Source organism: Melospiza melodia, chromosome 16 (assembly GCF_035770615.1).
Source record: "Melospiza melodia melodia isolate bMelMel2 chromosome 16, bMelMel2.pri, whole genome shotgun sequence".
NCBI classification, from domain to species: domain Eukaryota; kingdom Metazoa; phylum Chordata; class Aves; order Passeriformes; family Passerellidae; genus Melospiza; species Melospiza melodia.
The window spans coordinates 11,149,733-11,163,172 of NC_086209.1; the positions used below are offsets into that span (position 1 = coordinate 11,149,733).

Sequence of the window (13,440 nt, forward strand, 5' to 3'; positions counted from 1 at the left end):
ATTTTATTCCTTTAATAAAAACTTGATCTAATTTGAGATTATCACTGTCAGTCCATGGACAAACCCAGCAGATCGATAATGCCAGCACTACTGAGCAATAGGCAATTCTATCTACAGAGCAATTACTGACACTGGTGGAGTCAGCTGAAAGGTTGATCTTGCTGAGCCAAACAATGTCAGGATACTGGCTTCCTTATTTTTCATATCCTTATTTTTGTTCTGTTTTTCTTTTTCATTCCCCTTGAAGAAGAATAAAGCCTTATCTTGCTAATAAAAATGTGCTAAACTACACAAACTGTAGACTAATATTGGCTCCTAAAATCATATCTCCTTTTTTAAGCAGGGGGAAAAAGCCAGTGAAAACTAAGATTGCAGCAAATAGCACTCTTTGATCTAGAAACACTCTTACAGCATCTTCAGTCGTAGCAGCAGATCATGACAGAATCCAGTCTATGATGGTGTTATGTATTTATAATGCTGGCAAAATAAATAAATTGCACTGAAAGGATTTCATAGTGCAGTTCTGACTTAAACTCATAAAATTAAATTTATGATGAATTAATGCACATAGACTGAGGTCAATGTAGTATGTGACTCTGGCATTTTGTAAAAATGAGCGACAATTATGGACTCTTTGAAATATTTTAGGTGGCTCGGCAGGACATAATGTAACTGAAAATTACATTCAATAGAGTAAAAATACTGTTTCTATCACACCTCCATCCAACACTTTAGTTTATTTGATGCATTCATCCATTAGAACCCCATATACTTCTGTATTAAATACTCCACTCCAATTGAAGGGACCCAAGGGTTTTAACAAATCCTTTCCCATGTTAATTCTGAGACTACATTCTTTTTATATCACCAAGGGGATCACAGTATGAATTTGCAAAGCCATAAATAGCTATAAAAATTACAGTATGATGTCCTCAGAGTGACCAGCATGAAACACTTTTTGCTAAAAAAGACACCTGAAGATGTCTGCATTATTTGACATACTTATTTAATGGCTTCAGAGTGTCTAAAATATTCTAAGGTACACTCAGAAAATATTTAATGACCATTTTCATGCATTTTTTTCTCTGGAAAAGTCCTCTTAACTATGAGATCTAGACAGCTGAAGACTAGCTCAGAGCCACTGTGTTTAGATTGCTTTGTACACCATGCCACAAGAACAGGAAAGGGGCAAGAGGGCTTTTCACTGGACAGCCTTTCAGTGAAAAAAAGGCTAAGACAGAATAGCCAGAAGTCTGTTTTATTTTGTAAAGGGGAAAAAAGCCCCAGTTAAATGCTTACAACACAGAGGTGATGATTAAAAAATGCCACGAGTGAACAACCCAATTTGGATGGGTGTTAGGCCCTGGGCAGGAGGGTTCAATGCGCTGTGCAGAGTGGTCCTGCTCCTTTATAACCCGTTCTCAAGTACAGTTGGGCAGATTATCAAAATGTGAGTTACCAAATGAATTACTGCTCTTCTGAACATGAATACAGAGTGGAGAAATAACTTCATAAACAACAGAAGAAATGTTATAAAGATATTAGCACTTTATGCAAACAAGAGCAGCCCTCTTACACCTAATATGTGCACAGCCCTGACAATGCACTACATGTAATTATTACTATCAGCATTGACAAAAATATCCTCTAAGCAAACAACCCCTCAGAAGCTCCTAAGAAACCTGACCAACCATTTCTTGTATGTGCTAACCTTTGCAGACTGCTGCTGGTACATGCCAGCACAGCTCTGGGATGCTCAGAGCCTCCCAAGTACTCACAGCTCCAGCACCAGGCACTGTGCTGGGGCACAGGACAGACCTGCGCTGTGCTCCAGCAGCCACAGCTCTGCCTCATTAAATACTTCACTCTCAGGTGTGTGTCACACCAGCCCACACTGTTCACTAAGCTACAACCTTGGCAAAAGCACCTTACTCAGGCTCTATCCCACGCACCTGGAAGGAGCACAGATGTACCCCACATGCAAATCCACACTCAGGGCTAACCTGCATCATGGAGAGGTGCATGGGAACCCGGCCCTAAGAACTGAAGGAGAAACACTTCAGCATTAAAGGGTACACTTTGCTGGTGTGAGAGATGACAACTCTGTTCAGTTTAACAAACTGAAGAGGGGCCCTGAATAATGCTGCTAAGCTGTGCAAATCATTGACTGCTGATTTGTTTCCTTGGGCTGCTGACAACCAAGGTAAGTCAGAAATACTTATAAGTGCAAAGCAACAGCCTGTGAACACGATGAGCTCAGGCTGAGAAGGAATAAAACCTCAGGTCACCTTTCCCTCCCAATGATTCTTTGCATCATGAATCAAAGCAAAAGAGGTGGCCAGGAAAAGCTATGCATCTAGAGTTGAAGAAATGAATAATTACTTGTTACTGAGTATAAAATTCATGTCAGGAAATTTAAACTTTTTTTCTTTAGAGATTAATACTTAATCACTTTATGGAGCTATTTTTCATCCCACTGTACTACCATATCTTATATACCTCCTAAAATGCAGGCTCACAGTGCTGTCCTACTCTGAATTGCAAGAAGGTGAATAAAATAAAAAAAAAAGAAAGAAAAAGGAGGTGTGATATTAAATGTCTCAAGAGAAACCAGAGAAAAATCTATCTCTGCAGGAGAAAAAAAAACCTTAAAAACTCCTTAACCTAAATACAATACGAGGTCATTTTACCTACTAGCTGAGTGGGTTTGTCAAATGCATTCACATTTATTCTCCTTCAACAAAGCACTCAAGTAATTTTTATGCTTACAAAAACAGCTGATATTTTCTGGAAAGAAAAAGGCATATGATCAAACTAGTTTGGTAAATTCTCTGAAGCCTGAAAGAAGAGCCTACATCTAAATCGGCCAAGTGTCATAGATGAAGCGAATTACTGAATACAACACCAATGGATTTGTTCATATAAACTCCATGGCAAACATGTTTTAATAGCTGCCTTAAATACCAAGCTTCTAAGCAATCCATTATGACTTTCTTCAAAGGTTCAAGTATTTTTCTAGGTGAAAAGGGAAGTTCATGATAAAATTTAAGGAATTCTTGTTCAGGAGCATGAAAATCTGCTTTTCATTAGTAACCATGTCCATTGACTTCCAGCATGACATTCAGCACATCTCTTAAGTCAAAGCTCAGTGCTTTCAACTCAAAGGTATTTCCATACACGTAAGCATATGAAGACCAGGTTGTTAACCTGCTGATCAGTACATCAGATCTTCCATCCTAAAAACAGGACTGGAACCCCTTGCATACAACATTATCTCATTGCTCTTTGAGACCATCAAATGAAAACCACTTCAAAAGCACAAAGGCTTTAACAAAGCTAAAATCTTACACACCATTCACCCAGCATGGTATAGTTCTGTATCAAAAGAAATTTAAACAGCATATGAAGTCTCTCTTTTAGCAGTGAGAAAAGGACATGCATATCATTGCTCATATGAGAAGCTGTTTTGGAGCATCTGAAGCCACTCTATGGAAGGAGAAGCTTTGATTTACTAACTCATTGAGATACTCCATTTTACTCGATTATTTCTCAAGCACAGGAGAAATCTCCTTTGTGTTTGGTGTTTTTTACTACTTCCAACTATTACAGTCATTCTATTAAGCTACAACAGCCTGTGCTCACTCCACAGAAGTTCTTCACCCAGTAAACAGTTTATTTGCCTGGGCTGAAAACCATCTTACCACCACCACACCAAGCTCCAAGAAGGGCATAGTTGCTTCCCTTGTTGTGAATAAAAAACAACCCTTCTTCCATAAATACCATGGGCCACAAGGAGCAGTTGTCACGCAGGCTAAGAATGACCAACTCCACAAGAAGAGCAAACACAGTCAAGATCCAGAGAAAGGTGATGACATTTGCAAACTTGTAAGAATACTAACATGCTAAATAACTGCCACCTTAACTGCACTAAGGAGCAAGGTGTCAAAATATCCGTCCTTTGGAAAACTTGTGAAAACCAGAACGTGCTACTGCACTGAAGTAGGCAAGTTCACACACTAATGCAATGTTACACATCTCCTTTGGGTACACACTTGAAAATGGCTTCATCTTGCCTCTGTATTAAACAGTGCTGCTTTCTTCAGTCCCACTGAGTGTACTGGCTGCCTTATGGAGATTTTAAGTCAGCAAGACAGTTTACTTCCATGGACACAATCAGCCCAAGTTCCCAGGTGAAGCCAGCCTGCCTTTCTTAGAGCATCCATATGCTAAAGACACCAAAGACTTCCAACTTTGAAAGCTGTGCTGCACATACAGATGCAAAATAATGAACTCAAGAAAAATAACTTTCAGACACTCCTAGATCTGTTGGGTGAGATGGATTAAACAAATAGGTTTGAAAACAAATTATCTTTATCTTGCATACGGGTTTTCTTTTCTACAGACTTTCTTTCTAGTCTAAAAAGTTCTCTCTTCTTCCCAGGATCCACAAATTCCACCTCATCTCTTCTGCTTCCAAGCAAACCCTGTCCATCACCTCTAAGGCTTGGCTTTTTGTCAAGTCCTTGCCTTTGCCTCATAGCAAAAGGGCCAACAATGCTTCTCACATATCCTTTCAGCCCCTCCCGGCTCCACCTCCACTTGGAAACTGTTGCAACTTTGGCTTTGTTTCAGGAAATCTGGAAAAGTGAGATTCTGACCATTTAAGCCTTTTTGTTGCAGACATAAAATCAACCGAGAACAAAAGCATCTGCCACTTAAATTACTTGTGCACACAATGAAAAAAATCAAATGTTACTGCTCTTCCAAAAGTTGATAATACATGCATATTTATGATAAGATAAATATTTAAAGGCATGCATTTACCCAACTCAGTTTATAAATACAATAATTTGCAGACTTAGCTCTGTAAGACATTGGTAAATAGCAAAAAAACCAATGCTGTAGGAAAACCAATGCTGGTTTTCCTGTAAACTACAGAAGATATTCAGGGCCCCAGCTCATATCTTGAGGGTTCTGGATGTTCTTATTAGGAGCACAAGGATGGACACATACTGCTTTAGACTTCCAGACATCATTTATCCTGAACCTGCCCATTTCTACTCTCTATCCAGAATGCTCTGCCTCAGGTTTATGAGCTGATTTCACAGAAGGTCAAGACAGATTCTGGCACTTTCTCAAACACAACTGGATTCAGACTCCTCAGTGTGAATATCCAGAGTGGGAATGTGGATACCAGGATACTGTAATACCCTTTTCTTTATGAACATGCTGACACATTTCTCCATTGTCTGAGGCTCCATGGAGCAAGACACAAATATATTGTACATGTGTAGTTACTCCTCCTGTTGGAAAACACTGCTGACAATAGTGTGTGTTCCAACAGCTTCAAGGGATGCTCAGGCATGGGGCCCAGGCATCTCCACAGCAAACTGAGGCCCCTGTGTGTACACAACTGTTGAAAAGAGGCACAAAGCTGCCATACACAATACCCCCATGAACCCTGTGCTGCTGGTCTTAAGCTGCACCTTGCCAGCAAGATACATCTCATGCTGGATGACTTTCAAAGTTGATCCATTCCTCTTGTTCCTAAGCTAGTAAAATGGTTTAAGTGATTACTAGGGTAAGCTAAACAAATAGCAGCTAATGGAAAAGATCAGGAGAAAAATGCTTAAGGCTCTCAGTCCACCTAAAACCCAGCCAACATCCATTCTCCCACACAGGGTCTCAGTGTTTGTTTGGGCAAGGATCAGTGAAAGGGCTTTCTTCTGTATCTGTGCACCACAGAGACCAAGATAAAAGGAGCTGGTGTGAGACTTCAGAGATTTCAGCAGAAATAAATGGAAAGCGATCATCAAAAGCTAGATTTAACTGTTCAGACTCAGATTATTCCTGAACATATTTAGGCAGTAAAATCAAACAGTAAAGTAATCCTGAAATATTTCAATTAAGGTCCTGGCTTGTTTCCTGAACAGAGCTTTAGTTCATACATTAGGCTGTTGAAAGCAATGGAACAATATGCGCTAAATAAGTATGTCAAGGTTTGCCTCCTTGTGAGGTTAAATTATTTATATTTTATACAAACATCTCTAAGCAGTATCTATGACTTTAAACCCTATATAAATATATATTCTAGGTATTATAAGATGGTAAAGTCGCTCATGCCCAAAAAACTGATGGTGAAAGAAACAGATTATTTTCCTACTGCATGTAAGTACATTGAGTATGATTGTTCTTTAAATCTAAATAATGGATATTCTATCATAAGGATCTTTTACACTGTGTGTGTTCTCTGTTGTAGCAGAGCATAAAAACCTGAAACTACATCACCTCCTTTCAAGCAAAGCCATGCAAAAGATGCCACATTTTGTGGCCATGCTGCAAGTTGTTTCTGACCTAGAAGAAGATTTCTGCATGGCAGTTACTGGGGCACATAAGTCTTAAAATGTAGAGACCTGTGACACCTGGTCCTGTGACATGGGAGGTCTTGACAGGATTTGACTCCCTACATCATGTAAATGGAAAAGGAGAATGAACAGCTTATCTACATAGCTACCTAAATGCCAGCAATTGATACTGTCTCCATGTCACTCCCATGATGCTGGGCTGTGGCCCAAAACACGCTTCCAAAGAGCCAAAACACTCAGAAGAATCAAAGTTTGTAATAACCCTCCCTTTTGTGGTCACTTTTTTATAGGCCACTTTTATTCTATAGGCTCCCAAACAAGCTTTGTGTGTTGCTTTGTTCTTCATCACATACTGATACTTACAGAAGAAAATGTCAAAATTTTAAAACCTTTCATACTTTTCAAAGTGTAATCAAAATTCAATGCATCAACCTCACAGGCACAACTGAGAAGAATTAAGCAGGTATAAACATACTACCAAACAAGAATTATAATTTTAAAGTGGACCAAGCCCATGTTTAATTCTGAGAAAAATGGAAGCTGGCGTTAATCTCTTTTTTCTTTATGTAAGGGATTCAGAGAAGTTTTTCAGCTAGTGGGATAACTCCCCTGCTCTGAAGGATAAACATGTTAATGAACAGCTCAGCTATCAATTCTTTTGACATTTGACTGAACAGCAGGTGCTGAAGTCAGGGTTTACTAATGTTGGTGTAGCTAATACCATTAATTTTATTTTTCCTTCATTGAAAAATGATCTTTCTAATAAAATAAAACTTCCTGACATGCAGAAAGATAATACAGAGTCTAAGAAACAAGGAGGAGTGGAAGGAGGATTTCTTTTGCACCTCTCTGCCAATGGAAGGTGCTTATAAACAAGAGTCAGTCACTCTCTAAGTTTACATTCTTCATTGCTGTTTTCAGGAGACAGTCGGTCCACCAGAACCCAATATTCTAAAATCTCTAAGAATCTACCAAGTACTAAAGCACAGTCCTTTTAGATTCCATAAAAATTAATCCTACCCCACATCTTAAAAAAAAAAAAGTTACATTCTATATATGAGTAGCTTTCAATGCAACTCTTAATTAAAATAAAATAAAAATCCATCAATTTAATTTTGTGGAAGCTATAATGAGCCTGGTTCTATACACCACTTTTATCAGCTCCAATCGTCCATTCTCCGGGGAAAGCAGTACAGAAGTGTCTTGTCCTTTGATAGCAGTAGATAACTAACCTCATTTTGTAAAAGCAGAACTCAACCAAGTTGTTCTTTGTCTTCAGCAGAAGCAGGGAATTGCCTTGTAGTGAACCCATTTTAAGGCAATTTGATGCCTTACACATGATCATTGAAAAGCTTCCAGTTGTACTTTTTTTTTTCCTCCTCACTCTTTTCACCTGGCATTTCTTTATGCAACAGAGTACCAGGAGGTTTTATATTTAGAAGAAATAGGACTGGTCATATTTTCTGAACCTATATTTTGAGGCCTTCTGTATCCTTACCTATCCATTACACTCAAGTCAAATGTTTGTCTTTTGGTAGCAGTAAGGATTAAAGATGTAAGTGCTTTCAAAGCAGACATTTTCAACTCTCCTTAGCCAAATAACCTGGGGCATTAGATTAACATTTCCCTGTCTCAGCCTTCATCTAGGCTACTGCTAACCAATGGAAAAAAATCTACCCAACAATAACCATATTTATTAAGGCTTTTTTTCCTTGACTTTAGGTCTTGCTAGATATCTACTGATAGACTAAATCAAAACCAAATGACAGAATAACTTCAGATTTAGTGAGGGATTTGGCTACAACCCCAAAAAACCTGTGCTGTCTCTATACCTCTGTCCAGACTGAGCTGCCATTGAGTAGGAAAGCACTACACAAAATGCTAAAGACACAGCTTTCCATGCTAAAGACAGCTGTCCTTTACCGTTGGCCACTTTCCTGTCTTGTAATGACTCCTATGACCTGAAGATGAGGACTTGATGCAAATCACAGAAAACACTTGGTGTGGGTTTGTTTAAATGATCTGCCTGACAGAAATAAGTGTCTTCGTGCACAGTAGGTATCACAAATCAAAACAACTTAGGGAAAAACATCCGTGTTACATTGACAGATGGAAAGCAAACAATCTGTACAAAACTGTGTTTCTCTGGCAAAAATAAACCAAAATGTTACTTAACATTATGAAATTTTAAATAAACAAAAGTTTCAGTATTACAGTTCACCATACCGTTTTTATAATTAAGATGTTCTTCGCAGTTTTCAAGCAACAATAAGATGATTATGAAAGCCACAAGTTTACCTCTGCATTCACACCTGTGTTACTTCAGTTCACTGAATTCAGTGGAACAACATCTGATTTAAAGTAAAGCAAGAAAAGAGACAGAGCTGAAGACTGAAAGTAAACCTGAGGGTTTTGATGAAACATAATCCTCAGCACGAGATACAAAAGGTGACTTTCCTGTAAACTGCTACCTAAATTCTTAATAGCTTTCTGTACATAACCTCACCTCATCTCATCCTGACATAGTCTTAATTAGCCCTAGTCCTACTGCAGAGAAGCCCACTGAGGCAGTTAGCACCATACAATTAATCAGACATTTTGCATGCATCACAGCAACCAACAGTGTCAGCTTACTGATGTAACACAAACAGAAATCAACCTTGCCTTTCCCCTTCACATGAACTAAAAGCATGTGGCATGGAGTGAACATATGATTGTTTCTTCTACACACCACTTCATGTCCTTTCTTCCCTTAGCAGCCATTTCCTAAGGCATCATTGCTCTCTGCAAAGCATGTTTTGGGTTTTTCCTGGTGGTACTAGAAGAGAAATGTGAATTGGTATTTCTCTTAAGTTTCTGTTTCTTCATAGAAGAATAAGTTTATCAACTGAAAATAACAATAAGACATACTTCTTGCTGGTGAAATTAATGAATCTCACCTTTTTTTTTCCTGTGTGCTTTAGCAGTTTTCAAGAAACTGAATCTTACACCTTCACATAAAGATACATTTGAGACCACAATCTGCAGTCATCTCATAGCAACAGAAAATATTATTTTATACTTAAGAATGTAAGTATATACAATGTACACACTCAAATGATTAAAAAGCTTCACCACCTATCTATGTAATTATACATCCTAATTTTATTCTATTGTTTGAAATTTATCTTTTGTCTTCATTGCAGGAGCCAAACATCACAGTATTGTACATAATATCACTGAGGAGGAAACCATACAATTACACGACTTGATGGCAAAGAACAAAAAGAAAACAATTTTACAAAGCTGCATTTTCCTAAGCTTAAACCAATTACTTTTTCAATATATTATTTTTTAGGTTTCAGTTGGGTTTTTAGTTGGCTGATGCTACTATTCTTCAGTGTGAAAAGCACACGCACTGAAGACTTGATCCTTAACAACATGCAGTAGCCTAAGGAAATATTTTCAGGGGAGCCAAGAACAGAATCTAAGCTTCTTTGTCTCTACTCCTTTGATCTGAAAAATTTCTTGAAGTCAAAAATTATAAAGCTGGTAAGAAGGGCAGTGGCACATCTATTTGATATAAAAAATGCTACCCAGGTGAAATCTGTAACAGAGGAAATTCAGCAAATTCAATACACTCAGAGCAGGTGGCAGCTGAAAGATTCCTCACAGAAAATGGTTTCTGATGTCTAGATCTATTTTTGACACATTTTTCAGATTTTTTTGGACAGATTTTTGCTACATTTTCTGCTTATTAGTAGTTAACAATTAAGTGTGAACACACTGGTTTTAATGTGTTTCCACTTAGTTAAACATAACTCTGGTCATTCTTGACATGTATCTCAATTTGCCTCTGGAATATGAGCTATCTAGAGCAGCTTTTCTCCAGCCCAGCACAGCTGAGTTACATTGTTCCGGTTGCTGGATTAGTATTTGCTTGCTTAGGCAAAAAGCTTCTTCTTCTTTCCCCACCTTTTTCTCTGGACTCCAGCAGAGATCTTACACACAATGCTTAGATCATTATTAATGCTTAGACATCTCTAGAGTGTATCTTAGCATGGATTGCCTTTGTCCAGTGACAGGAGCAATATGCATTTATGTAAAGGGGTGTGGGATTTGCAATGTCACGCACAGTGGAATGTCCTGCTTATCAGCCTTTTGCATAGTGTTGACCTTATTTATTTAGCAAGGACTCAAACACCCTGGCAAGTGTGGAGTCTGCAGATCTGTGGAAACCAGGCATGCCAACTGAATACCTGCTCTGCTAACACTATTCTCAGACAATCTCCTTAGAAGTTATCAGTAACATGAAGATGCCTCCTTGTCATTTATCAACTCATTTTAGGTCCTTTAGAACAAACTCATTTTCTAGGACCATCAGAAAGTTCTGCCTCCATCCCAAAGAAAACTGGGCTGCAAGCACTGATGCTGGCAGTACTTAGAGCAAAGTGTGAAACAGAAAATCAGTCAGAATGATAGTGCTTACCCCGTTCTGTGTCATAGAGGTACACAAACTTTTCCCACTTATAGTAAGTCAAGAGACTGAGGATGGCTCCTTTCAAGGCTGGCCGCATCTGGATGACGAACTGCACATCTGCATCTGTTGGGAAGCTCGGGGTGATGAAGGATGTGTGGAGGGCGCCGCAGAATGACGTCAGGGTGTTCATGGACATCTGGTCATAGAATCCAAAGATGGCATAAACTCCTCTGGAAAACTGCGAACAGACTAAGAAAGACAGACAAGGGTGTTAAAATCTGATATATAATGAATACAATCAAACTTTCAAAGTGTATTGGAGGTAAGCCTTCCAACCATTCTTGAAATTATTCTGTATGATGCAGCAGATGGAGTGAATTAATGAGATAACATATACTAATTTCAGTGTAGCAATCAATAGTACCACCTTTGTAGCACTTAAACTGGCCTAAACACATTTATTTTTGGTTGTGTTTTGTCCTGTGTTGCTACAATTCACTAATCTCTCTTTATTCCTTAAAAATAAACATGGGATTACATTACCTGTCTGTAAAATACCTTGAAAACTCTGTGAGGAGCTGCCTTAAAGGGATACTTTTTCCTGGTATCCAAAATTGATTCAGATCTGATTTAAAGAAATCTGGATGTTTTATTCATTTATAGTCCACAACTCTGAAATCTCTTTGTGGTCTTTTTCAGTAAGGAATTATGCTGGCTTCTTAAGAGACTGTTAAAATCTTTCATAGTAATAAAGTCTGTGACTTACTATATGACAACACAAATGGGGAGCACCTATTGTTGCTTCTTGGGACCAAAGCTGATACCCCTTAAGCTGAAGGCTCTTAGTCATTAACCATTCTGCTGTCCTGATGAACTCATCTTGTACCAGAAAAAAAAAAAATCAAAATACAGACAAAGATGATTTTTTTTCAAAATGCACTTATCTGGGAAAATACTTCATTATTTCCCATCCTTTATAGAGATTGAACAATGACCATTTTGGACAAAAATGAAAGTACTTCAATTTGTAAACATGGCCAGCTTCACGATCATTGCAGGAAAAAGAATTTCTTTGTTGTTCAGCTCTGTAGGAAAGGCACAAAGTTCTTGTGACCCTGGGCTCTTTCCATGGAGGGAGTCCGCATCACAGATAGAGAAAGAGCCTGATCTGTGAGGCGCTGGGGCTCTGGATTATAAAAAGACTGTACAACTGCAATACAATACAGCCCAGCAGCACTTCTAATCATACCACTGCTCAACAGGGATGAGCAAGGCCCATTTGTAATGAAAAGGTTTCCCAGGAAAATGTTCATTCGTTAGCAATTAACAATTTCAATTGTCAAGAACTGGATTTAACAACAATTTACAACCAGCCCCATTGTTTTGGGGTGATTTTATGGTGATACTCTATTCCCTAATCCTCTGTTTTATCCTCAGGAATGGCTGCTGTAGACTTAATATGAAGCAGAGGGTGTGGCTGGAGCCTGGGAACCCCAGGTGAAGGCTCTGTTGGAGCTCTCCACAGGGTGTGCTCAGTGCACCATGGACCAGCACGTTACACTGCTCCTTTGTTGGATCAGTTTTGCTTGCTTAGGCAAGAAGCTTAATTTCTTTCTTTCCCCACCTTCTTCTCTGGACTCCAGGAGAGATCCTTGAGTTTTTTTGGTTGTGTGTATGGGAGTGGGGGGAGGGTTTGTTTGTTTGTTTTTGGTTGTGGATTTTTTCCCCTTGAACTGTTTTGGCTTGGTTTTTTTTTCCTTTCTTTCCCCCCCTCCATTCTTGGGAGCCTGTGGGGGTTTTGCCAGACAGTCCAGGCCCCAGGAGAGGAAAGCACACCAAAACCCAGCAGCTTTGCCTGCTGTGAGGAGGAGACCAACCCCAGAAAGGTTCCCATCTATCCTGCCCAAGTGGCTGCATGAGCTCCTGTGCCTCCCCTTCCCTGAGACCAAGGGGACAGATCCCATCTCTGCCCCCTGGCCACCGGCCTGGCAGGGGTGGGGGTTAAGGTTTTCAAATTTCAATTTCCAGCATTTATTCAATCCTTTTCTGTGCCTTGTGTGCACCCTTTTCCAGGGTTTTTTCTCCTAAAACTTGTCTCTAAACCAAGACATCCATTAAACACTTCTGCAAAAACACTGCATATTTTACTTTGCAAAACCCCAAGTAATTACCAGTAAGGAGGACATGACTTCTACACAGAAATGTACAACACTGCTACTTCTGAAATAGCATCACATTTTCCACCATAAATGCTATAATTCAGAATCACTGAAAACTGTAAGAGTAATTTTAAAAAGGATTCTCCACAATATCAGCTCATTGACACAGCATCATGGAGAACATCTAAAATCAGCAGTCAGCTGTGAAAATTTGATTTTCTTCCTGAAGCTCTAGATGCAAAAACTAGAAATCTTGTTAAAGAATTTCTTTAAGTATTTAAGCCACTGTAACAGGATATGACCAGCAGCAAAGAGCAGCTGGTGAGACACAGAAAGGAAATAAGAGGTGGTAATTTCTGAAAAGAAAGTTTGCAGAGGTTATCAACCACAGAAAAGATAAAAAAGAAGTTATATAATACAGTAAAAATATTCCCAGAGGCATGACTGAGGAATTAAA

General features: G+C 38.9%; 1 protein-coding gene across 4 annotated transcripts in view; it reads right to left on the reverse strand.

Moving 5' to 3' along the window:
- Positions 1 to 13,440, reverse strand: part of GRIA3 (glutamate ionotropic receptor AMPA type subunit 3) — a 141,594-nt gene that overhangs the window by 97,232 nt on the left and 30,922 nt on the right. For all 4 annotated transcript variants that reach the window (XR_010029753.1, XM_063170603.1, XM_063170602.1 and 1 more), the window contains exon 3: positions 10,834 to 11,073. Coding sequence is in view for 3 of the 4 variants with exons in the window: in XM_063170603.1 (XP_063026673.1) it covers positions 10,834 to 11,073 (240 nt within the window). In the remaining variant the exon portion in view is untranslated. The remainder of the gene's footprint in view (positions 1 to 10,833; positions 11,074 to 13,440) is intronic.